This window comes from Drosophila innubila, assembly GCF_004354385.1.
Source record: "Drosophila innubila isolate TH190305 chromosome 2R unlocalized genomic scaffold, UK_Dinn_1.0 1_C_2R, whole genome shotgun sequence".
Taxonomy (NCBI): Eukaryota; Metazoa; Arthropoda; class Insecta; order Diptera; family Drosophilidae; genus Drosophila; species Drosophila innubila.
In genome coordinates, this window is record NW_022995374.1 from 18071146 (window position 1) to 18096499 (window position 25354).

At 34.9% G+C, this 25354-nt stretch overlaps 5 protein-coding genes across 7 annotated transcripts; 2 read left to right on the forward strand and 3 right to left on the reverse strand.

Moving 5' to 3' along the window:
* Window positions 1-7202: 7202 nt before the first annotated feature.
* Window positions 7203-7986, forward strand: LOC117784796 (endocuticle structural glycoprotein SgAbd-2). The gene is made up of 3 exons (XM_034622617.1): window positions 7203-7257; window positions 7365-7779; window positions 7836-7986. Exons 1-3 carry the CDS (start codon window positions 7243-7245, stop codon window positions 7904-7906), a joined length of 501 nt encoding a protein of 166 aa, XP_034478508.1. The 5' UTR covers window positions 7203-7242; the 3' UTR covers window positions 7907-7986.
* A 1217-nt stretch (window positions 7987-9203) lies between these two features.
* LOC117784127 (larval cuticle protein LCP-30) lies at window positions 9204-12835 on the reverse strand. 2 transcript variants are annotated; one of them, XM_034621779.1, is made up of 7 exons: window positions 12737-12835; window positions 12112-12244; window positions 11685-11711; window positions 11170-11320; window positions 11090-11105; window positions 10489-10661; window positions 9204-9956 (listed from the first exon to the last, which is right to left on the reverse strand). In XM_034621779.1, the coding sequence occupies exons 1-7, from the start codon at window positions 12773-12775 to the stop codon at window positions 9515-9517; spliced, it is 981 nt and encodes a 326-aa protein (XP_034477670.1). In that variant the 5' UTR covers window positions 12776-12835; the 3' UTR covers window positions 9204-9514. The 2 variants fall into 2 exon arrangements, with proteins under 2 accessions (XP_034477670.1, XP_034477671.1); XM_034621780.1 differs by lacking the exon at window positions 11685-11711.
* A 6896-nt stretch (window positions 12836-19731) lies between these two features.
* Window positions 19732-20542, forward strand: LOC117784141. Its single transcript, XM_034621796.1, has 2 exons — window positions 19732-20350; window positions 20407-20542. The coding sequence occupies exons 1-2, from the start codon at window positions 19748-19750 to the stop codon at window positions 20479-20481; spliced, it is 678 nt and encodes a 225-aa protein (XP_034477687.1). The 5' UTR covers window positions 19732-19747; the 3' UTR covers window positions 20482-20542.
* Window positions 20543-20786: 244 nt separating this feature from the next.
* Window positions 20787-21765, reverse strand: LOC117783613 (larval cuticle protein LCP-30). Of its 2 annotated transcripts, XM_034621076.1 has the most exons (4): window positions 21733-21765; window positions 21362-21674; window positions 21148-21331; window positions 20787-21085 (listed from the first exon to the last, which is right to left on the reverse strand). In XM_034621076.1, exons 1-4 carry the CDS (start codon window positions 21748-21750, stop codon window positions 20848-20850), a joined length of 753 nt encoding a protein of 250 aa, XP_034476967.1. In that variant the 5' UTR covers window positions 21751-21765; the 3' UTR covers window positions 20787-20847. The 2 variants fall into 2 exon arrangements, with proteins under 2 accessions (XP_034476967.1, XP_034476966.1); XM_034621075.1 differs by having other exon boundaries at window positions 21148-21674.
* Window positions 21766-22799: 1034 nt separating this feature from the next.
* LOC117784384 (endocuticle structural glycoprotein ABD-4) lies at window positions 22800-23520 on the reverse strand. The gene is made up of 3 exons (XM_034622107.1): window positions 23474-23520; window positions 23207-23413; window positions 22800-23045 (listed from the first exon to the last, which is right to left on the reverse strand). Exons 1-3 carry the CDS (start codon window positions 23483-23485, stop codon window positions 22827-22829), a joined length of 438 nt encoding a protein of 145 aa, XP_034477998.1. The 5' UTR covers window positions 23486-23520; the 3' UTR covers window positions 22800-22826.
* Window positions 23521-25354: the final 1834 nt, after the last annotated feature.

Genomic DNA, 25354 nt, shown 5'->3' on the forward strand with positions numbered 1-25354 from the left:
TTGGGTCGAGATGGAGACACAGACACAGACACGGACACAAACATAGACACATAGACGGCGACAGAATTTCGTGACAAGATTGTCCCAAAGATTGTTGCCATATTGTATGCAAGTAGTTGTTGTTGTTGTAGTTTCTGCTGCTGTTGTTGTTCAGACTGTGGCAATCAACAAAACAATTGCCAGTTAGTGGAAGCTCTGAAAAAGTTGCTGCCTTCTAGTTTTGGGCCTGGTCTATTGTTTGTGCCTGGTGGCTAGTGTAAGGCAGCGCTTGATAATTATGAAGACATTCAACTGCATTAATTTTAATATTTATTATACTATTTTTTAATGGGATTATTTTAAATTACGCAAGCACCAACAACAGCAACAACTTAGCTAAGTATTTGCGCCGCAAAGATTCTCAGCCAGCAAGTTTGTTGCCTAAGTCTTTTGATTCTGATGTGTTAAAAATTAAAATTACAATTAATTTTTCAATTTATTTTTTTTTTTGTTTTTGACAAATGTAAACCTTGAAATATTACGCATGAGTTCTCTAATTAGCAATCTAAGCAGCATTTGCTGCAAAATGTCAGTTGTCCGGCAAGCCATAAAGCACAGAACAAATGCCTCGTCTTCAGCTTTAAGCTACAGCTTCAGCTTTAGCTCCATCTTCATCTGTGTCCACTGACTTTGACACGCGCTGTGCTGCGCTTTATGGCCACGTCTTGTTGGCCTTGAAGGTCATACCATCTTCTTTATGGAGCCTAACGCAATTTGTATAACCCCTTTGGCTTACAAAATGTTTAAGCTATTGGTTTTCCATTGCGTAAGATTCACCCAAACTGGTGTGGCTCTTCTCGTCTAGACCGAAAACCGAAGACGCCTAAACGGACATGGCCGGCATAGTTTTCGGCACCCAGCTACAGATAATAGCTAATGGTTAATGCTAATGTCAATGCAGGCATAAATAAATAATTGCAAATAACAGACGTCGCCACGGCAGCAGCGGCAGAAACAGTGGCAGCCGTCGAACCAGTTGGTGCAGTTAAATGTCACTGGTTTTGGTCATGTGTAGAATCTTGGCTTCTATTTAAAATACAAACTACACTCACAAAAATGTTCGCCTTAAGGAAGTCATTTAAAAACGAAATACCTATGTCTTGCCATTAATTTAATAAATATTAATATTCTTAATTCTATTAATAATAAATTTTTATATTTTACGTCAATGTAAATAGAGTTTTCTCTAGTATAGAAAGCTTTTTTTCTTCATCCTCTGGCGCTTTAAAGGCGCTTTTAAATTTAGAATCGCTCTACAATTTAGAAAAACTTTATAGTTTAGAAATTAAAACCCGAAAATATATATATTTTGTTACTCTTTCTAATATAAAAAACTGGTTTGTTCTAGAAAGTGTTTCTCAATTTTAGTGCAACTTAAGTTTTATAACGATTTTCTCAAAAATGAAAAACAAATTTTTCGGAGTGTATACATAACTTAGCTCCAGAGACGCTTGCAAGCTGAGCAAATGTTAGCCGCAGTCAAATGTAATAATAATAATGATGGACTACATTTCATGGTCAAGGAACAGTTCCAATTGCTACGCTTTGGTCACATCAAACTAGAAACGCATTAGAACTGGAGTACGTTATTGAACTTGCAGTCAAAGTCCCACTTTTAGTTTAATTATGGATATTTTATGAACCTTGAGATGCCACTAAGAATCTGGCAGTTCTTTATACAAAATTGATGTTAATCCGTCTGAGCATCTTCAGATGTCATACCGAAGGCGAAGGTGAGTTTTTCTTTAATTATCCATATGCAAATTGACTGAAATGTTATAAGTCAATGGAACTCACAGCGTGCTGTGTGGATGTGTGTGGGTGTAATACTTAATGGCAATTAGTGGTAAGTTATAATAAGTATCGTATATGATATGCCACAGCTCTTCACAACGGGCTCTACGAGTTTGTTAAGATTATACACGTAATGTTCGTTAAATATAATGAAAGCCATTATAAGTTTTATTATAGAAATCCCAGTAGTTGCTATGGTCTAACTTCTTTGAGTTTACTAAAATACTCTCTGAATTTTGAAATTTCCTATAAAGTGATTTAATGTGCCACTGGTTTGACATGTTTTTAACTTGTTAGCCAGTCTGAAGCTCAGCAATTAACCCACCTTTAACTTCACACAGCTCAACCTTTTAATTATTCACACTAGCATTTATTATAAGTATAGTAAGTATTATGCATAGTTAATTGCTTTGCGTTGGGACACAATGGAGCTATGTGGGAGTAGAGTGGAAGTCATCTCATATTGATTTTTATATGTTAGCACAACTGTACAATTACTGACTTGATTTTGCTTTAATATAATGAATGGAATATATTTGGGCTACTTGAACGGGTAGAGTTGTTGCAATCTCAGGCCATTGTTGTACACAATTTGACTCGGTTGCAATTCTGTCAAACAGCACGCGAAATGTGAAGGCCAGCGGCGGAACCACCAGCTTGATTCTCCTCCTCCCTACAAACAGCTCATTTCATTATTCATTACTCAAAATTATGGTATTGAAAATGCATGACATACCAGTTAATATAAATATTAGTGATTTAAGATTTGACCAAGTTATGACGGCTTGAAATTTTTGGTAAAGTGTCAAGAGATAAGAAATTCGAATTAATTAACTCGACCAAGTGTCAAAAAATAGTCGAGTGCTAGTAACATAGTTAAAAAACGCATTCACGAAAATCGATTTTTCTATGAATTTTTACACCACTATTAAGTATCAAATTTAGATATGTATTACTTTTAAATAATATATTTTTTTGCTGATTAAATTACAATTGACAGATGGAAAGTACTCGACGTTGGGTTACCCAGTTCTCATACAAAACTACAGATTTAATCATAAAACGATCTAACTTAAGTCTTCAACACAATGCTTATATACCCATTTTATTGACTTTCAATGGGTATATTAATATTGAGACGACTATATTAAGGCGGTCCCAAGCTGTGCGTAAATTTATTTGAAGCTTCTCAGTACGAAGACGGCTAATCAGAAAGCTGCGCATTTGCATGCCAAATGAATATGAATATATATGTAAATATGTACGAGCATATATATAGCAAAGCAGCTAAATATTTTACGCCCCAATCTATTGTCTTGACCAACCGAAATGTATTTCCTTATTTGCCGTTGGCCAATTTAAATTGACAAGAGTACAAATCAACATTTTTAAATAAGTATACAGTAGAAAATATGATATAATAATGTCCAGTTAGGTAATTAAATCTACATGTTGATGGTCAGGGATCAGTTGCAACATAATTGTAAGAAAACTGAATTGTTAAGATGTAGCTGAATCATCGTTGCATTCACCTTGAGTTTGATTGAAGATCAGACTGACCAGCTGAATGTTAATTATGATATTTTTGTAAATATGTTGGATCATCTTGAGATGCATCGCTGAGAGTTAAAGGTGTTTTATGCAGACGAAAAGAGTAGCATTTCAAACTGGTATAATAAACAGTAAGTTAAACAACTATTTTGACAAGGGAAATATAACTCACAGAATAATTTATTTTAATTTTAAGAAATTAATTGTAATAAAATGAAAATATATATAAACAGAAATTATATTTTCTTTAAAACTTCTTTCTTTATTAAAACAATTATTAGACGAGTTGTATATAAAAGTGTTGTTTCAGTTTATTTTCCCATTATTCTTCGTATGATCGTTAAGTAGTAATATGTTATATTTATCATCTGTAGAAGAGAAATAGTTATTAAATTGCAAACAAGTTGTTGTTAGACTTACTCTCTTGAAAGTATCTAGCGATATGATAATCACTCCCTTGGCTGAGAGTTCAGCTGGTCTCTGAGCTCGTTGCATAATCATAAGCAAATGTTTTCGATAAGTTATAGAACCATTAAACCAGTTATGTGTGTAGGCAGCCAGAGCAATGTTTTTACTCTGAAAAAAGTGAATTACTGAAAGGAATTAAATATTGAGAGTGCTTACCAAATCAGTCAACAATTGCCCATAGTAACTGACCATAAAAAACTGAGCTGATGTGCTTAAGAAGAACAACAGAAATCCAATACCTTCCCGATTTAGACCCTGTAGAATTGTGTTGAAGACCACGCAGCACAGTGTAGTAGCCGTGGAGAATAAGTTGTAGGCCAGCATTATACCAAAAATATCATTTAGATCCTTATGTAGGCTAAATCACAATGAAATTTAAGTAGAAATTATTATATTTCTTATACCTTTACATACGTAAGCAATTGTTGATGATTGTGTACCAAATTTACTAGAAATTCGCAATCCTCCTGCTCGCTTTCTCGACTGGGACTGTACTCCGCTAGTTTTCTTCCCAGATAAGAAAAATGCATACACAATTGTGAGGAATGACACATCATCCATATATCTGTGCCCAGGTTAATGTTCATTATAAAGTGACTGAAGGTAAAGTCTATCAAAAGACTAAAGGTATAAGTGCCCAAAGTCATTGTCTTAAAACGTTCCATAGGAAATGTACTAAGGAATATAAATTTGGCCTCACTGCCCATTGTATGGCGTTGATAGAGATACCCAAAAGTGGATTGAGTAATTGGTCCAAGTACAACAAGCATGACCACAAAATAATAGTAATAAAAACCGTATCGTGCCATACGTGGCCAATAGAAATCGTCGACTCTGTAATCTCTGCGCTGGGCATCTCCATTCGGATAGAGAGCTTTTAATTTATCATTTAGATCCTTTAAGCGGCGTCGATATAATAGAAATATAATAAATTTCACATCAGAGTTGGCAACAAAAAAATAAACAATCGCGAATCGCATGATGATTAGTGGATTTCCAGCGAGATTTTCTTCCCACTGAAGTGTACGTAGTATCAAATAGTAGACAATATACCAATGGCTCAGAAAACAAATGGTAGAATAGACCCGCATTAATAGATCCATCCATCGGGGCTTTGGGCTATTTAGGAAGTCAATTCCCAACGACTTGAATATCAAGTTCGGTATGTAGGTGAAGTCATCGTAGTTCCGTTGTTTTTCCTGCTCGGCGTTTGTCATTAGAGAGTTGAAAGTTAAACTAGTTCTCCAAATCGTAAGTGGGTGTTTTTATACTCGGTAAAAGGGTGTGTGATTAATTGCTAGCAATTAAATTATGCAGTCCGCGCTATATTGATTAAATATTCAAATTGAGCCCTTTTAATATTTAATGTAATCATGTACTCCAGTGACTTATATAAGTGAAAAACATATGTATATAATCTTTGTATTATGTTTTGATTTTTGAAATAAATCTAATCTATGTTCATTCAGCTAACCAAATAAACACGTTCAGCTCAAACGAAATTATAGATGGCATAATTATTCAATGAATAATCAAAGATGCCTCTAAAAAGCAAAAATAAATTCAAGCCAATTAATTAAAAAAATTTTATCAACGACTTATTTATGCAAATGGTTAATAAAACTTTTTGTTTGCATTGTCAAAGCTTTGACTAATCTGTTTAACACATTCCAAAATCCAGTTTGAGTTAAAAGCATAAAATTACCAATGCTTGTAGCTTGAAAAAATAGAGTTCACATTTTGGTTACGAGAACATTTATTGTTAGTTTTTGTTTCTCGACTTGTGTTAGTAGCATCTTATTAAAATAGATTCTGACTAATGTGAAAACTAGCTATTCAGAATTGTGTTGATTGTGTTATCTAAATGGCTCGTTGTGCGACTCCAAATGTTTACTGAGCTCAATTTGTTAAACTATTCTTTATCTATGCTAATTTTGACTATAAAATATGATAAGACGATTAATTCTTGCTAATTTTATGTACTCATTTGCCCCATTGGCTCTGATCAAACGCGTAGAACTTTATGCCCGCTTCTGGGTCGCGTGGCATTCAGATCTTCAGTTTTCAGAGCTGTTGCAATAGCTGTGGCAGCTATTGTTGTTGCCGCACGCGAAATGTGAAGGCCAACGATAGCGACACCAGTACAATTCTCCCTCTATCCCCTACCCCTCTTTGTATTTATTCATTCACTAACCGAGTCATTCATTGAGTGCCGTTTTCATGGCAATTTAAAGGCATGAATTTGTAATTTATCAATGTAATGTGCCTAATCCGCTGGTGATATCGGTTTTAATAGTTTAATTAGAATTCAATACAGATTTTTATATTTTAAATTTTATGTCGATAATTTAAATATTAACACACTTCATTCTTAACTACATATCTGATTATATTATTTAAGTTAATTATATTCAACGGATCTCATAACTTCTTCATAATCTAAGTACCATAAACAACTGCAATATATAATAATAAAAACAAATATAAGCCAAGAAATGTATGTATTTATTTTACAATATAAAATATATGAATTATTTATTTTGTCAAAAATATTATCATAGAATTAGAAAAGGCTTTAAAGCCATAAGCATTTGTATTTGTTTCCAATTTAGCAATTTAATTTATACTCTCGTTTGTCTTCTCAAATTTCGGTTTTTTATGAATTTGCAATTTAATAAGAATGCTCCCTAATCAGCAGAATGTTCATCTATATGCTAAAATTCCCATTCATATTTATGTCTACGCACCCGCCTTCTATTGTCTGCGCTCCGAAACATTTCAATATGCGAGTATAAATTATTCGGTTAAAATTTGAATTCCGCGTGTGGCATTGATTTCCTGTGCAAATGCCGACTGCCACCTCCAACTGCTCTTAATTTTATAATTATTTATGCAAACATTTTGAGCATCTGAAACTATTTAAATTAGAGCATGAACTTAATTATACCCTGCAAATAAATTGTGATTATGATTTGAAATGACAAATTGACAAATTTTTCTTTACACTATCGAAGATAAGACTTAACTTTTTCCCATTGTATAAATTTTATTTTATACAGCCCATGCTAACCCATACCATTTATATCTACAGGGTATATATGACTGCCAATTTAGTTCGTTGTACCAATTTAAATAACAATCAAAATTCTAAACGGAAATTAGCAAATCCGACAAAAAAGACTTTCAGCATCTGCCAAGATTGAATTTCAGTTGTCAATGTTATAAGAGTTGAGCGTTGACCGAATATAATGAATTTATAGTCTCAAATTTAATGCTATTGCCGAAAAGAGCCTCAAGTCGTTATAAATGCTGCTGTCAAAATCTGCTCTGTTACAGTTTCATTTAATAGATCAACGTTGAAGTAGCGAACGAGCCGTGAATTCTTCCAGAATGTCTTTAAAATTGGTAAATCAAACCCGAGGATTAAACTTATGCCAATTGTGATAGTGCTTAAAGTGAAAGGATAACATGATAACAGTATAAATAATCAAAACTAATGTATCTTTGTGCAGTCTTGCTGTCTGTTTGTGTTGGCTCTCGTCCTGGTGGCCTGCAGTGCTCAACGCCAATACAATCCGTACCTAAACAATCCATTCTACCGGGATCTGTACTACAAAAACCGCGACTTGTACAATCAGCGTCGTTACTACGATAACTTCTACAAGAAGTACAATCCCTACATTGCCAATGCTGTGGCCCGTGCTGTCGAGCAATCGAATGAACCCAACACTGGTTCAGGTGCCTATTCCTACAGCTACGAGACCGAGAACGGAATTCATGGTGAGGAGCAGGGCAATCCCGTCTACATTGGCAACGGTCAGCAGGAGGAACAGGTCGAGGGCGCCTATTCTTATATATCCCCTGAAGGACTTCGCGTCGGTGTCAAGTATCTAGCGGATGCCAACGGTTTCCGTCCCGTTATCACCTGTAAGTATCTTGAACTCTTCTCATTGGAATATCTTTCACTTAGGTTTCTCTTTTAGATGATGGTCCAAATTCCGCTTTCTACGCCAACCAACCACCTCCAGCCAATGTGGTCTATACCAGGCACTAAATACATCTAGTCTTTCGACTTATTTAATAACAATGTATTTTAGCCCAAAAAACTTTAATAAAAACCACAAAAAACTAAAAGAAATCATTTACTGGGTGGAGAAATGTTTAAATACTATGATAAGTGGATGGGTTATATAAAAAATATATACAAATAAAGAGTCCAATACAAGATGAGACTTAAAAAATTCGAGAATGGAAAATGGCGACCAGCTTGAGGCAGTTTATTGGCCAGTTCGAATTAGCATAAGTATATTAAATCTTGTTTTTTTTTCTCTTGACCAATTTATTTAAAGCTTTTTGAGAAGTTCGCGATTCGCCTAACTATAACTATTTATAGTTAAGCACAAAAGTGTGCTTTAAATATAATAAAAGCTGAGGCAAGCAGTTGATCGTTAAGCCAATAAAGCATAGTTTAAGTGGGTGTGCACAAATCGAAGATACCCTGTATTAAGGTGAACTCAACAACAAAATATATATAATTTGGTTTAATTATTAATTCCAGAACAGACGTTTAATTCGTCTGGTCATTGACGCTTTTATAAAAAAATGAGATAAATTTAAAATTTATTCAAATTTTCGCTTATTGAATTTGTTACTTAGTACGTATAAGTAAAAATGTTTTGACATACAGAAGATTAAATGCCCTATACATTATATTTTACTTAATGAAGAACAATTAAGACATTTGTAGTCAAAATTGTCTGATAAGAATATACCCTATATACTTGACTATAATTTAATTTGCAAGAGATCAATAGAAAGCTATTGATCATATTTGATGTTTTGGGCAAATGAAATTGATAAGCCCTACAGTTTGAGATATCTCCTTACTTCGACAGACTTTCATTAAAGTCTTTTTGAGTTTATATTTATAAATTTATGTATTGTATGGATTCAACGCTTAATCTAATAAGGAAAAAAAGAAAAAAAAAATATATTTATAAATTTTATCGAGTGATTTCTCTCAGCCTAAACAGCTGACAAAAGGTTCTAAGAAATCTAAATGCCTTTTACAGGGTAATCATATTTGTTTGGGTTCATTAAACTCATTTATGAATTCGTATTTAATCATTTGAGTTTTGGTTTCATTATCATTTGAACTTTGCCCATTGTTTCCATTATTTAGGTCATGAATACTTAAGATTTGTAAGCTTGCCATTGAAATGGGAAATAATCATAGTTCTATAGGCTATACGAATGACAAAAATAATCATTGGGTATTTATGTAACAAATAATGATTTATGTTTATTTAATTCATATAAAAAATAAATGTTTGTAAATTCATAACACAAAATTAAATAGCTTAGTTTTTGATATAATGATAAATAAATACAATATTAACATTTTAACTTATGTGGACAAGTAGCAAATCTTTAGTGTCCACTTGATTTCCATTATTATTATTATTTTTTTTTATTTTTTAATGGCTTGTTATATTTTTGCCAGTTGCGGGCGGCAAATGCATGGGAATGTGGGGTAATTTTTTATAGGATATAGGGTGTTGGGGGTTGTGGGGGGTAGGAAGGTGTTAGGACCTAACACAATCCTTATGGCTTTTGATGAGTACACCGCGTTGTGGATCGCACATTCCGAATCGACTTTGATTTAATAAGCACGGTTTCGTTCCGCCTCCTCGAGAAGTTCACGCTCCTCCTCCTCCTCGGCCAGTTCGACCTCGTGCTGCAGCATGAGAATCTGATCGCTCAGTTCCTTGGGCATTTCCTCCAGATGTATTTTCTTGAGCTCGGCCTTGATGTCCTTCATGTGATTGATACGGAAACCGCGATGATCGAACAATGGCTTATCTCCATTGGCCTTGTGCTGTTCCTCCACATATTTCAGGGCACGGGCAATGGCCTCGGGAATTGGGGGAGGAGTGGGAATGTGCTCACCCTCAGGCATGAATCCACCATCATTGGAAGCGTAATTGACGCGATACAACTTGCCATCGTCACCGGTGTATTCAAATAATCCCTTGGCATGTGTTCCGCCGGTATGATGCAGTTTCGCTTGCTCCTCGCCATAGATACCATTCTCGGTCAGGAAACTGTTTGAAGAGAGAAAGAGAGGAAAAGTATGTTAATGAAATTTAGTTTTCATTATAAGTAGGTGACGGAACAAACATTTTTGTTTTATTTCATTTTGTAAATGCTATTGAAGTGTTCGTTTCATTAAATTTTTAATAATAGTGATATATAATATAATTTTCCAATGCCAGCAAAATTTTATTTAATACTTAATGCTAGCGAAATTTTATTAATATTTTTAATGCTAGTGCAACTTATTTCTTTCTTTTTGGCTAGTAAATTTCATTGCTATTAAAATTTCATTTGTTTCAATTTTTAAATGCTAGTGAAAATTCACTCTATTTTTCAAGGCTTTAAAACTTAATTAACTCTTTTAGTGTCAATGAAATTTAAATTTATTAGCCAATGCTTATGAAATTTAAATTAATATTTTCAATGTTTGTGAGATTTTACATCATCATTAACAGTTCTCTTTTGCTAGTGCAATTTGATTATGCTCAAATTAATATTTTTTTATGATAATGATTAATAAATAGTTGCTCTTCAACTTACGCATGATCGTATTTGTCGTGTTTTCGGGCGTCTTCCTGGTTCAGAATCTTATGGCGTCCCTCGTCATCGTAGTTGAAGACAATGGGGCGTGGCGTGGTCGTTGTTGTTGTCGTTGTTGTAGTGGTGCGTTCCGTTGTTGTTGTTGGTTTCTTCGTTGTGGTTGTTGTTGTCGACTGTGTTGTGGTTGTTGGTACTTGTTTAATAACACTCTCATCATATTTGCAGGCTTTTTTTTATGCATGTGCGTGTGGTTGAGTATTGGGTGTTTTGTTGTGTGTGTTGTGGGTGTATATGTGTGTGTTGGTGTAAGGCATGCATGTGCAGGCAGAATGTGGAATTCATGCAACGCATTGGGAATTATCAGGAAACGGGAATCGGTTGGAATTAATGGCTTCTTGGATTGTTATGTTGATTTAGTTATGAAAGCGTGGAGGGGGACGGGGTATCTCATTCCTAATACTATAATTTGTTTTGTTTTGCGGGATTTTGAGCTTTAGTATTCATTCGGCTGGTAATGAGTTTGTGTGTCGATTTGTGGTTCATGATCGGGAAAGCCGTATTCCAAGCGGATTTCTGGTACATTAAACTCGGCTTTACTTACTGTGTACAGATCGTGGCTATGTGGAATTAAACGGACATTAAATACAATAATAATACATACTATACTTTGTTGTTACTTACTTGTATGGTCTGGCGTCATGGATATAGGGCAGATTGAGACCGGCATAGGGTCCATAGCCACCATCGTATGGGTTGGGGATGTGATGATAAACGCCAAGTTCACGATTATCACTCACATGCTGATAAGGCTGTGGCATATGATGATAACGACCTGTACAAAAATGAAATAAGAAATGTGTCTTAGAATTAAGCGTAATTTCCAAAGCATTTGAGTGGTTGTGTGTGAGTGTGTATAATGAGTATTTACTAGTAAGTACTTCGTGCAGAAGGTCAATAATTAGTTAGACTACTAAATACAATTGCGAGTTAATCGAAATAGCCGAAGATATAAACCAAAATATACAAAATTGTTATTGAAATAATTATAGAAAAAGAATATCAATTGCTTCGATTCCTTAAGAATTATAAGGGAAATTTTAAATGCAATAAATCAAATTTTTTTTTTTTTAGATTATCTTTTAAAATTTTGTGCTTATGATACATGTGTATTGTGTTTTATTAACTTTGATGTTTACCTAAAGAATCCATATAGCCCCCTTGGCCTATAAGAAATAATATTTTAATATACAATATACGAGAAAGTTGTAAAAATAGGTTATCTGGGGTTAGTATACGACACAATAAAGTCAGCATAGATTTTCAGTATAGCCAAAGATTAAAATTTTTGAATTTGCTGCGTGTTTATCAAAACAAACCGAAAATCTCAGCTTGAACTTGAACCTTGCTGTTATCAGAGCTTATTAAATTATTGGGTTATCAGTGAGTTCAGATATGGGTATTATTATATTATTGAGGTTATTGTTAGAGTGCTTGTGTGTTTTTTTCTTTTCGTTGGAACTCGTTGTTGTTGTTGTTAGTGGCGGCTTCAACATGCAGTAGGCGGATACAACAGCTGGGTATCAAAACCAAGTATTTAGAAACACAATTGCAATGCCGAAATACCTTCATCTCTTGCACTCGGATGATACCGTCCATCATCTTGGGCTTGATATTGGCCGTCGTTAGAATTTGTCGCTGAAACCGTATACTTGCCATTGTTATCAACGGGATTGCTGCGGCTAACTGCAACAAGGGCCTGCAAAGCAAAGAAAAACACACAAAAATTTTATTAAAAAATAAAGTATATACTCATAAATGGTATTTGGCTTATTAACTAGTCTCGTTCACAGCTCAATTAGCTCGACCGGAAGTGTAAAACGCAGCAAAAACAATAAATGCCAATGAACACGCGCAGAAACCAACAAAATGTTTTTATCAGTTTATTTTTTGTATGTCTAATAAAAATGGTATTTCATGGCGTTTGAAGTGTTATTAATAACTCAGAGGTTCGTGAATATCGAAGAATTGCTTTTGATTCAAATCAAATGTGAGACATAGCAACGCCTGCATTGCCATGAAATTAAATTTAAACTGACTTGGCACGAATTGTTTCAGGTTCAGGTGTCTAATTGATTTTGGTGTCAACTTGGCGTATGCGTAATCTTTGTATTATTGTCAATGTCTTTGTTATTTAAACACTTTGCACTTTTTGTCCTTTTTCCTTGTTCCTTTTTGTCACTTTACTCACCACAATCACATAAACGCTTAGAACTGATTTAGCAAACATTTTTGCGTTTATTAATTTATGTTTTATATTTGGGTAAATTTGATAAGTTTTAAGATCCTTGAGTATTATACTCTTGCGTTAAAGTCCTGAAGTCGTTGGTGCGACTGCTGCTGCAACAGGAATGTTTGGTTTCCGTTTCGGCACACCGGATTTATATAGAAATGTGCCAAGTACGCAGTGAGCGCATTTCGCAACTCGCACTTCGCATCTCGGTTTTCTCATCTCGCATCTCGCATCTCGCATCTCACATTCTCATATTCTCATTGGCACGCCTAAATTCTCGCATCTTTTGGGAGAGGTAGTTAGCCTCATTTGCTCCTCAATTTGAGAGCGTTTCGGCTAAAGATTCGATTGTTCGGTATTGTTTTTTATTTTTTCTTAGGTTCAACTCAGTTCAGTTCAATATGAGTACGAAAAACGTCTTGAGCTGCGCTCCCTTTAATTTAGACACATGACGATCTCTGCTTCTTATTGTTGCTAATTTGGTTATTGTTTTTATTATTCGTTATGCACATACACATTTTTATTTATGTATTAATTTTGATATTTGTTGGAGTGAATTGTGCGCTTTATTAAAATGACTGCATATTTAACAATAATTTTAATTACTAATTAATTCAATTAAATAATTTGCGCAATTTATTGGGCTTTAAGCCATTGCACCTTGGCATTCATCAGTTATACATAAATAATATATTGCTTTGCCTTCAATTCATTGACGCTTCTAAGAACCAATGAAGGACTCCACCACACGAAATGACGCATTGCTGGGAATTTTTGTAATTTTCCTTAAGAAAGCGTTATTCGTTTTCTCCTGAAATAGTGTGAATAGTTAGCAACGAATCATTATTTTTAATTATATTTTTACAATAAACCAAGTTCAGTATACGAAATGCATTAAAATATTTATTGAACTCAAGAAAATATTCCTGTCATTACTTGAATATAATTTAAAAATCTTAGTCTTGGATCTTACAAAGGTTAATAACATTGTTGTAAAATGTGTGGTCAATTATACATATAAGTATGATGTCTAGCTCCTTATTTATCGAGAATTATTCTCAACTTAATAAGAGATACTTTAATTCTAAATATTCTTTACAAAAAAATAGCTTTCAGTTATTATATTACAAAAAATAAGCTAGATATTTAAAATGGTACTAAATCTAATTACACCACGCGTATAATTATCTAAATTTTATCTAAAATAAGTAGCATATATGTTATTTGGTTGATTGTATTACACAAGTTCTAGCTAAGTTATTAGAACAACTCATAATTAAATATAGAATTTATTTCTAAAAGAAATATAAAAAATATTTAAAATATTTGTATTAAACATTTTAGCTTTAGTTATTAGCATACTTTGATAAACGTCACTTAGCATTAGTGCAAGCAAATCTATTTATATCATTATTATATTAATTAAATCTTAAATTTTAAGATGTAGTTTGAAAATGTGAATCTCTGATTTTAGGCTGCTATATTTCTGTTACTTTCATTCTTTGTTAAATGTAATTACAGGATATATATATTTTATTATTACTAGGTTGCTCTGAATTGTATCACATTGTTGTAGTTGGGACTGGAAACGATGACAACATCGTTGATGCAGATTGTATCCAAGACAACTACCTGAGGCACTCGGAAGCGCCATAAAAGTGCTGTAATGAAATCATAAATTATCAAAATCAACGGAAACAACAACAAATAAAATCAACAATAAAAGTTAAACAATAAACAGAAAAAAAACAAAAAACATATTGCGCGCGCCTGCCGCAATGTGAAATGCATTAATTTATCTGAATCTGAATCTGAAGTTGTATCTGAAGCTGCGTCTGGGGCTTGGTTCCCCCATATGAGCATATGAGAATGTATGTATGTAGAACCGGAATTAAAATCGAAATCAGCTACAGACGACGAAGAAAAATGTTGACAAAATTGATTTTAATTGTGTAGCAAACATTGACATCCACAATGTGGCTTGGTATGTGTCCTTAACTTAACTTGCCTTAACTTGATTTAACTTAACTTAACGGTATTTTGATAGTGCTTAACTGCGAACATAATCCACATTGCATCTTCAGTTGCTAAGCATATCTTTTTTTATAGTTCTTGTTGTTGTTTGCCGGCTTAAGGGGATTAATTGCAACAATAAACATAAACAGTGATTAAAAAGCCAAAGCCTCAGTCAGAGACAGAGTCAGAGCCAGGTCGTAATCCTGAGGAGCGGGACTTTGGTGACGGCGGGTTTTAGTCACAGTCACTGCACTGCAAAGGTCGTACACTGAACCCACAAATGTGAAACCGACACCAAGATCGAGACCGAAATCCGATCCAAGCCGAGCTCAATCGACTCATACCCGAATTACATCTCCTAAAACTCTCGCACTGTGAATCACGTCGCGTGGCTGGAATTTAAGTTGTTTTATATGTATTATTTATATTTTAGATTTGAATCATACTCATACGTATACTTAATACAATTGTGGCATTCATAAAAATCACAAATACTTGATAAATAAATAAGTATGTTTTCTTTTAATCAATTACAAGTCCAATTTGGCTGCTCAGATTGACTTTATACGGCTTCCCGCTGATTCAGTGTTGGCATTGACCTTGATTCACATTTTGGCCAAAAGAATTTCACACTTTCTTCAATGTATTTCTTGCTTAAAGTAAACTGAAACTTGAAAAACGAAGATTCTCGTTGGTTTAACATTTTATTTATCGTAATGCAACATTAATCTATAATCTTCTTTAAATTAATTAATGATAGAGTGCGGAATTGCTTGTTTAATTAATTTATTCAAGTATTTAGAGACATTTCCCTGCGATTATATACCAGGGTAATTCAATTTTAATTGAACATTTAGATAGCAGTGATTAGCCGTAAGCTGCTTAACAGGAACATTACGTATATTATCTTGACCAGACTGTTCAGATTGAGATCAGTTGCTAGGCTCTTCAGATTGAGCTCAGCGGCCTGGCTGTTTAAATTCAGATTAGTTGCCGAGTTGCATAAGTTGCCTCGGCAATAGCATTCATGAATCGTTGTTGTCAACATATTGTCCGATTTCCTCTCCACGCACCCAACCTTATAGGGCTCTTCTATGGATTTAACTTTTACCCAATTCTTTTCCCTTAAAACATCCGTCTCATTTAACTGATTGGCACAACCTCTCGTCTCTATTGTCCGCTTCGTTCCATGGGGTAAATTTAGGGTATGCACTTCTGTCAGACACATCGTGGAATGGGGACACTGTACTTTGAACTTGGGTGTATTTCTGAGTTGTGAGCACCCCGGAATTGATTTATCACTGTATGAAAATATCCCTTCACATTGATAGCATTCCATTATCTCTACTGCTGGGCAACATCTCCAAACAGTTGCTACTACTGCGACACCAAAGAACAGTTTAAGACTACAGCATATCATTATGTTATAGTACGAGTATTATAAGAATGCACTTTGATAAATTAAGTACGAGTACAAGCTCCCAGCAAGAAGTCTCAATAAGAACTAGTTACTCGGTACGCGACTTCAGCATATCACATAATTTTACGCTGAGTGACTAAACGTCCGGTTAGGTTTAAATTTATTTTTGTTTTTATATTCATACTTCTTTCAGACTAACTGTATATAAATTGCTATTATTTATTATACTTATATGCTATTATTATTTACTTACGCCACAACATTATGTGGGTCGGACTTTTAATCTCTATATGTTTTTATTATATTACCTAATCAATTTACATAAATAATATATGTCAAAAATTATATATCTTTGACATTTTTCTTTTATCTGAACGTATTTCATTATTCTTTTAGAAATTCTTAGTATGAATCTTGATTCTTGGTCATTAAAATTAGTTGCTTTTAAAGAAATATTTATAAAGTAAAGCTCGATAGGATTTTAATTTTTTCTGAATCATTTCTCGTTTTAAGCTTAAATATGTTTTGCAATTCAGTCATTGCGACTACTTAAAGGAACATAGAATTTTCTCCAGTTTAAAACAGTCATAATGTTTGACGACCTTGTACATGTCAATGTCAAGGCATTCGATGCAATGAATTTTAAGCTTCGAAACATCTCTAAACACTTATGATTTATGAGTATTTTCACCTGAATTCGGCAATTGAAATTTTATAGGGCCAGTATTGAGGCTTTACCCATAAATTGATTAAATTACTTTAAGCGTGGGTTTCGACTTCGATGACTGAATCAGAATCAAAAATCTTTGTATAAGTAAAACTCTGCTGTATTTGCTTTTGCAGCCGGTTTGCAATCTGCCTGTGGGGAGTTCATTTAAGTTTGTTTAATTATCACTCTGTCTATATATTAAATTAAATTTGTAGAGTTTCTCATTTAAGGAATGCCTATAAATAATGTCAGCAGAAGCGAGTTTTGCACCCGTATGCGAAATGGTAGCCGATTGCGAATAGATGAATGACTTTTGGTAACACTTGGTGTATGCACATTTAATTGAATCAATTAAATGAAATGATTTGTGGCACTAATTGTATGTATTTGTTGTTTTGCACAGCGAATTAATTTACTAAATACAAAATACAATGTAAACGCTGATCTTAAATCTTTGTTAAAGGCGTCGCACGAACCGCACTTGGAACAATACAACAAATTACCAATTGCTTAATTAGATAGAAGCCTTGTCTTGTATATTATATCCTTACATATACACTTATTTGTATTTACATTTATATATATTTGCCTGTGGGCGTAGAGCTGTGTAGATAACACTTACAAATATCAGAAAGGTTCAAAGCACCGACGTAATCCGATACTGTTATAAATTTTGGAGAGCTTTCGGCTTTGGCATGATTTTATCAGTAGGTGCTAAATAAATTAAATATTAATGTTTTATCTTGTCTTTAATGTTATCTGAGATAAAAAGGAAAAATCCCATCTAAATAAATTCACAGCTTGCCCAAGTGTGAAACATTGAAATGTTTATTTATTTATTTTCTTGTTTTTATTCGGTTGTTTGTTTATTATTAAACTGAAATTTTATTGTGTCAGCCTAAAGGAATTTCAATTTCATGTAAAGCCAAGTTCAAGGTTGTGTTATTTTGTATAGCCAAGGGACACTTTTAGTTAACAGGAATTATCGTCTAGGCCATTGGGCGCCACCGCAAAATTGCAATTAAATATTTTTGTAGCTGTCGAAAAAAAATTAAATTGGCGTCAGCTTCGAATGGTTTTTGCGGCCAATGAATTCTGGAAGCATTTGTCACTTTTAAGTAATTACATATTGTATATATTAAGAGGAAGAGAGAAGCGCCAAATGAGTTCACAACAATTTGAAATTCATTAATTGCCAAGCACCAAATTACGCGCGATATTGTTTGAATTAACACAGCCAAAACTCATCGGGCTTAAATAATAATACATCTAAATACTAACATACTTATTGACAAATGTGTGAATGCGCTTTTAAGTATGTGTGTGTGAGTCTTAAATATTTTATTGTTTCTTAAAGATTCCAGGTATAATAAAATTTACATAAACAACAATTGAACAGTCAATCGTTTATTAAACGTGCATCGTATTGAACCATAGCCTTAGGTATTTTTTTTTATTATTTTAATTCAGCACAATCTATAACAAAATATTCTGCCCAAGTTTAAAAAATGTTTCGTATTCAGTTTTATAGGCCGTTTTACTGCATGTTTAGGTCCAACATTAAAAGCTTTTCAATGTTTTCCAGCCACATTTGTATGTGATATTTTTTTACGTGTATATTTATTGATATTCATAAGATTGATTCGTCATAACTTTGTCAAATCTCTACCGATTTTGATAAGCAACATCTTTTTGTTCATAATTCGACCTTTAAATTGATTCTTCATTTTAGTTTTGCTATATTAGAAAACTTGAAAATTTACCACCATCTCCTATTTTTATCCTCCAGAAAATATATTTCAAAATCATTATTTTTTCCTCTCAATTGATTTAAATTTCGTTAATTTAGATAATTTGAATTTATTTCAAATTGCTGTTCTATTCTTTATATTGGACTGCAAGGTAATAGGTTAAAGTTCTCTGAACAAGTTCAAAGTTAATAATCGCTTTAGCTACCAACTTTAAGGGCGTATACGCTTTTGATTTTGACTGGTTTTCATCATATATTTTTTTTAATGTCTAAACCAAAACTGGCTGATGATTGATGACAGCTGACCACATGTTTTGATTGATCGTCAGTTATTATTAATGCCCATTAAGACAAATGATCGTTTTATTGTTTATTATGAGCGTTAAATTTGATTTAAACGACACTTATTAACTTTAATCCTATCAAATCCGTTGAAATGTTAACAAATTGCCGCGAGAGCGGAAATTCAACAGTTTAATTCTCGTCTGCTTTCCAAAACTTCCGACATATGTATACATATGATAATATTTTTAAGACGATTAAATACACTTTTTAGGTGTGGTATAATATTAAAAGTTCAGTTGATCGATGGAAAACATTGGTAATCTGTGATCGGCTTAGAGAGTGAGGAATGGTATACTTTAATCTGCATATTGTCTTTTAAATTGTTTTTCATACATACTCTCTTTTTAGTATGTGTTTCGTTGTCACCTGTTGTGTTGGGTTCAACGGATCGGATCGGATTACCAGAGAGCTGTCAATATTTTTACTGGTTCCGCTCAGATTACAGATTTTCGCTGGAGTCCAAAAGGTCATAAGCAATGCAAACTAGTTGCATTACAGATATATCTTTGAAATCACATTACGGCTCGTTAGTATGCAAAGAATTTCAATGACTGACTTGTGGAGCGTCTACCCGAGTGCTAAGTTTGCAAATTAAATAATTAAGCGGTGACATCTTGTACATAAAATCAGACAATTAATTAGCTACCCACAATCAATTAATACAGAATTAAAAACTAACCTGGCCAGTCGATTGGATTAGCTGCATTTAAACGCATTTAACGTGTCGAAATGTACAGAAGCTTGTTCCTTGCACTGCTGCTCTTGGCTCAGGATCGAGCAGAAGGATCCGATGATGAGACAGCACCGCTTCCCACGGCTCCAGCCAGACCAGGTCACTATGTCCATCAACTGCACGGAGCCGGCGGTTGGTATATACCAGATAACAGCGGAAAATATCGTCACGATCCGAGACCCTACGATGGAGGCTACGGCGATCGTGGTCAGCCCTATGCGAATGATTTGCGGGGCATCTTCAGACAGGCGGAGCAGCAGTTGGCTGCCAGTCTACAGGCAGCTAATGATGAGTTTGCACTGGGACCAAGGGATCATCTGCGCTTCATGATTGACTTCAATTACAATGGCACGGGCTGGCAGATTATACAATTCGAATGGGTGCGTGATGGGGATGGCACAAATGAGGAACAGCAACAGTACAAATATGTGAATGAGAATAAGTTGTGGGACACGGATGTGGAGTCCCAGCATCAGCCAGTTCAAGCCTATAACTATGAACAGCCTCAATCTCAGGAACAGTCTCAAATTGACTACGAGACGCAGTCCGATCCCCAAATCGAACCCCAACCTCAGTCGAGTATCGACACTGAACAAGATGTAAGTTAAATATGATGAATTCTAGATATCTTTTATTTATTTCTCTCTCTTTGCAGCCCATCAAAGTGCAGTCTACTATTAACAATGTGTTGGAATATATACAACAACGCATCCTACCAAACCTTAACTGAAAGGTTTTATAAATATATATATAAAAATTTGTGAATATAATAAAATTAAAAATACATATGATATTATGCGTATTTCAAATGTATCCTTAAATTAATAAATGAATTAAATGATTCTGTTAATTTCTTTAACATCTTTTGATTTCATATAACACTTAAAAACTTACAGCCGATTGAACAATTTAAAAAAAATTGCTTATCAATTTGAAATGTTTTAGGTGTTGATCATTTGAGGGATTGATATTCATTCCAGAAGATTTTTATAATAAAAATAATTTTAAATAAAATTTCCTAGTTTCAAGGCAGTGACTTTTTGTACAGATCTTTTATTTTCAGATAAATGCAATAACAAACATGTTAATATAAACTCTATAATGCTCCCTGCGACTTCAAATATTCCAGCAGCTTGGGAATATGAGCGGGCACCTTGGGAATGTGCTCACCAACGGGCACAAATCCATTTTCATCAGCCACATAGTCCACGCGATAGAGTAGACCATCATCTCCGGTGTAATGATAGAAGCCCGTGGTGCGGATAGCATCTCCTTCGGTCTGCTTCTCAATGCGTCCACTCTCCTCACCCAGAATGCCATTCTCGGTCTCGTAGCTAATGCAAAGAGACAAGCGACTTAATAATTCACCGACGATATATGTGAATTCACCACTTACAGATAGTTGTAGCCATCTGGTTGAACTGCTCCTTCCTGGCGCAGAATAGTGAATCCACCTTTGCCGATGCCTGTACCTGTTCCTTGTGGCAAATTTGGACGCTGATCAACCACAACGGGAGCAACGCGTGGCACAGTCGGTCGTGGCTTCACAGCAGTGGTTGCACCACCGCTGGCACCACCGCTGGCACCACCGCTGGCACCACCGCTGGCGCCACCACCACCGCCACCACGTCCAGCACCACCGAACTTGTTCTTGTCACCCTTATAGGGATCGTTGGTGCCCGTGTAGTCGCCGCCAGGACGATTATCGTGCTGGTACTTGTTGTCCTGATGCACATATCGTCCATCGTTGCCACTGTAGCGTCCATCGTTGCCACCTGGCACATAGCGTCCATCATTGCCACCCGAATAGCGACCGGCGTTCGCAGCAGGACGAGCCCTCAGAATGGGCAACGCAGCCGGATCAGGACGATAGCGACCATCGTTCTGGGCCAGCGCAACGGCAGCGCAGATCAGCAGGAAAGTCTATGGAAGGGGAAATGTCTTAACCGTGAGTGGCAACGGCAACAAATGTGAAGCTTACCGTTAGACGCAGCATCATGGTTAATCAGCAATGAGCTGTTCTATCCACAATCAGAGCTTTATATATGAGATCCACAACGCCCACTTGGCAACTTGGAAGATTCACTCATTACTCTTTATTTTTTTTTGTGTATGTGTGCTATGGTCAACTGGCTAAATGACAAAATGATCAAGTGGATAAATGACTAAATGGTTAATCGTCTAACCATCTAACCGGCTGACTCGGAGCCGATCGGACAACTATTGCAATGCGGTCAAAACTAGATCTATTAAATGTGGTGATTTACGAGGCGTTTACTTCATATTTTCTGGAATGCAGAGCCAATTCAAGCGGATAGGCCATTCTTCTTATGACGATCAATTGAATTAATCTTATGATCAACATCGACGACACGGAAACACTGACACTTTTTTTGAGCATTGACAAATTTTTTTTTTTTGGCAAGCTTTGTCATTCCCGATTCCGGATGACCACACAGAGCGATCCTCAGTTGCTCTAAGACTTTAATCGAATGCCTGAAAGTATGCAACGTTTTTTCTGGACATTAAGATTAATGAGATCACTTAGTAGCTAATGCAGCAAATATGGTAATTTCTGCGTAATTTGGATATTTTGAATAATTTTTGACAAATATGTCGGGAGCATAATAAGTTTTTTCAAACATTGAATTAAGTTTACAAAAAATAAATGTACAGATAAAAAGGAAAATAGCGAATATGCAGGAACTAAATATAAATAATAATTAAAATGATGTTCCTCATGAAAATCGGTAAAGTTTTGGCAAAGCTATGACAGTTTGAAATTATCGAAATAGAGTTAAGGGAAAATATGAGATAAATGGAGAGCGACTCAAAAGAGCATCTTGAAGTCGTTTAAACTTGTGTATTTATAGTAATCAATTACTGAATCACAACAGAGTTCAATATCTCATTAACTACTCACTACATTGTTGACTTGCTTTTTATGCATATCTGGGTTTGAAAGGTTAGAAACTCAATAATTATTCGTTTCATACTGTTTATTAATTTTGCATATATGTACATGTGAACAATATTTTTTATTGTCTCTGCCTCCCTTCGTCTCAGGCTGGGAATTCAGCCTCTGCGTGCGGCAAAGGTGTTCTGCTGCTGCGACTCAGCTGGTTGTGGTGGTGCCGTGGCAATGTAATCCAAGGCCCTCTGTATGGCTGGTGGTATGGGCGGTGCGGTGGGCAAATGATCGCCCTGTGGCTGGAAGCCGTTCTCATCGGCCACATAGGTAATCCTTATGGGTGTGCCATCGGGTGCGGTGTATGAGAAGAAGCCCTGTGCGGACTGAGCAACCAAATAAAAGAGTATATAAAATATACAAAAAAGTACATTGCACAGTTGCAGTTAATTACAAGACTTGAACAATTTGTCAGCCTCGGGGCAATTTCGTGAGGCAGTTGCAAATGCCAAATATGTTCAGGTCACATTACAATTAACTGACTCACCGGTCCTGCATTGTCGGTGCCCGCATTCTTGAGATAACCCTCCTCCTCCACATTGATGCCATTTTCCGTCTCATAGCCATATTTGTAGGAGCCATCGAAGTTGACCTCCTGTTCCTGCCGCAAGATCTTGATCGGCTCTGTTGCAGGTCCTTGCGGTCGTGCATTCGTGTATGTTGTGCACAGCAGCAAAGCTGCAACAGTCAACAGCTGCTTTGAGCAGTTTAGCAGTTAGCCAAGTTAAGTGGATTAACAGATAGACTGACTTACTAGGTATTGCATTAGCTAGTTGTATCCTTGTCTTTCGGCACTGGAGTGGAAACTGTCGGCGTCTCAAATTGTAACTGTGGCCAGCAACTCCAAAGGTTTGCATATTTATAGCAAAACTTAAATCAGTGGCACAGCATTGGAGTACAACTACGAGTACCAGTTCGAGTACTTGTACTGAATGCAGCTTGAACTTTACGATTGCCTCTTGCCACTTTGCCACTTGCAACAGAGCAGCCCAACTGCAACTTGGCCATTGATGAGTGTTTAGCATTTTGCAGTTGCACAGATCAGAAGCCAAACTCACAGTCTGCCCAAAATGATTAAATCTTCTTCTTTTAGCCTCTTCAAGTGCATTGTTCGCGTGTTGTTGCCATATGAATAAATCTGCAATTTGTCGGATAAATTGTTTACAACTTATAACACGCTCAGCGCCAGGGTGGTAGTGATTACATTTAACAAAATTATAATTATAAATTAGCAAAATCGCATCAAATGATACAAATGCATAAAGAAAAGAATGATTGCATTACTTGACATATTAAAAAAATATTGTGATTTATATATATTAGAAATACATTTTTTTTTTCACTTTTTTGTGAACTATTATTATTTTTATAGATTATTGAAATATAATTAATATTAATAAAAAAAATTTGTTCTTAGATATTTCATATGGACTTCCCATATTGTCTCTAACATTTATTCTTATTCATTTATTTATTCTTACATAAAATTTAAAGAAATGATTAGAGTAAGTTTTTAATGAATTATTTGTTATACACGTATAAATTAGTAAATTGAAGATTCTAAAGATATTCAGAAATACTAGTGCTTAAAAAAAAATTTTAACGTTATTTCTTATTTAAATATTCAATGATTTTTAATAAAATAAAATTATAAAATAAATATTTCAATTATTTTCCTAATTGTTTCTGATAAATTTCCTTTATTCTTGTATCTTATTTTTAATTTAATATATGTTTATTTTAAAAAATCCCACAACTCATTAAATGTGTTTATCATCCACGATGTACTACATCATATCTTGGTCAGTTTTGATGGAGTGGTTAAATTGTATGATGGCATTCAAAGAACACGTATTGCATTTCAAATCAATTTGTCAGCTACATCTTTAGACATTTAACTTTAGCATTAGCTACGTTCTGATGTGCCACAAAACACATCCACATCCATAGTCACAACCACATGCATAGTCACAACCGGAGCCACATAAAATTGCGCAATCTGAAGTCGTCCCATCAATAGCCATCGCAAGTGGAGGCGGCAACGGCAACATCATTATACGATTACTATTAGACGATTACTACTATGTACTATAGTTGCCACGCCACCTGACCATGATCATGTCTATCTGCCTGTCTGTCTGTCTGTCTGTCTGTCGGTCTGTCGGTCTGTCTGCTGACCTTTGTTGGAGGTGGCAGTTGTGGTTACTTCGACGCAGTCGTGCTTTTTGGGAGGCGCTCAATTTAAACAATTTGACCAAAGGCGTTAATGAGCCCTCATTTTCTTGGGTCTTTATGGGGCAAGAAAGGTCAACCAAGAACTTCAAAATTTATTAAAACTTATTTTTTTTAACAAATTATCATTCAGAAATATTTTAATGTCACTAAATTTAGCAATATGTATGTCGATATCCTGGCAAGAGCAAAGTGTATATAATATTTAAATGTCATAAACAAAATAAAACATCACTTGAAATTTAGTTGTATGTTATTGGTGTTTTTATTTGAATAAATAGAAATAATATTTTCACATTTTAACGAATGAATGGCTGGATGTTGTCGGTGGTCTCAAGTATCTCAGTCTTGATTGATCTTATCCGGACTTTTTGTTGAACAGCAGTGACATGAGTTGTTGCTT

What these genes read in the sequence shown, in the direction of transcription:
- LOC117784796 (XM_034622617.1), top strand. An exon ending in TTTCCGTCCCGTTATCACCT is followed by an intron (nt 7,780 to 7,835) that starts GTAAGTATCTTG and finishes TTTCTCTTTTAG; the next exon opens with ATGATGGTCCAAATTCCGCT.
- LOC117784127 (XM_034621779.1), bottom strand. Translation starts at nt 12,775, where the DNA reads ATGTTTGCTAAATCAGTTCTAAGCGTTTATGTGATTGTG. An exon ending in TAAGCGTTTATGTGATTGTG is followed by an intron (nt 12,245 to 12,736) that starts GTGAGTAAAGTG and finishes TTTGCTTTGCAG; the next exon opens with GCCCTTGTTGCAGTTAGCCG. An exon ending in GGGCTATATGGATTCTTTAG is followed by an intron (nt 11,321 to 11,684) that starts GTAAACATCAAA and finishes ATTTTTGTACAG; the next exon opens with GTCGTTATCATCATATGCCA.
- LOC117784141 (XM_034621796.1), top strand. Translation starts at nt 19,748, where the DNA reads ATGTACAGAAGCTTGTTCCTTGCACTGCTGCTCTTGGCTCAGGATCGA. An exon ending in GTATCGACACTGAACAAGAT is followed by an intron (nt 20,351 to 20,406) that starts GTAAGTTAAATA and finishes CTCTCTTTGCAG; the next exon opens with CCCATCAAAGTGCAGTCTAC.
- LOC117783613 (XM_034621075.1), bottom strand. An exon ending in CCAGATGGCTACAACTATCT is followed by an intron (nt 21,086 to 21,147) that starts GTAAGTGGTGAA and finishes TCTTTGCATTAG; the next exon opens with CTACGAGACCGAGAATGGCA.
- LOC117784384 (XM_034622107.1), bottom strand. An exon ending in GCACCGACAATGCAGGACCG is followed by an intron (nt 23,046 to 23,206) that starts GTGAGTCAGTTA and finishes TTGGTTGCTCAG; the next exon opens with TCCGCACAGGGCTTCTTCTC.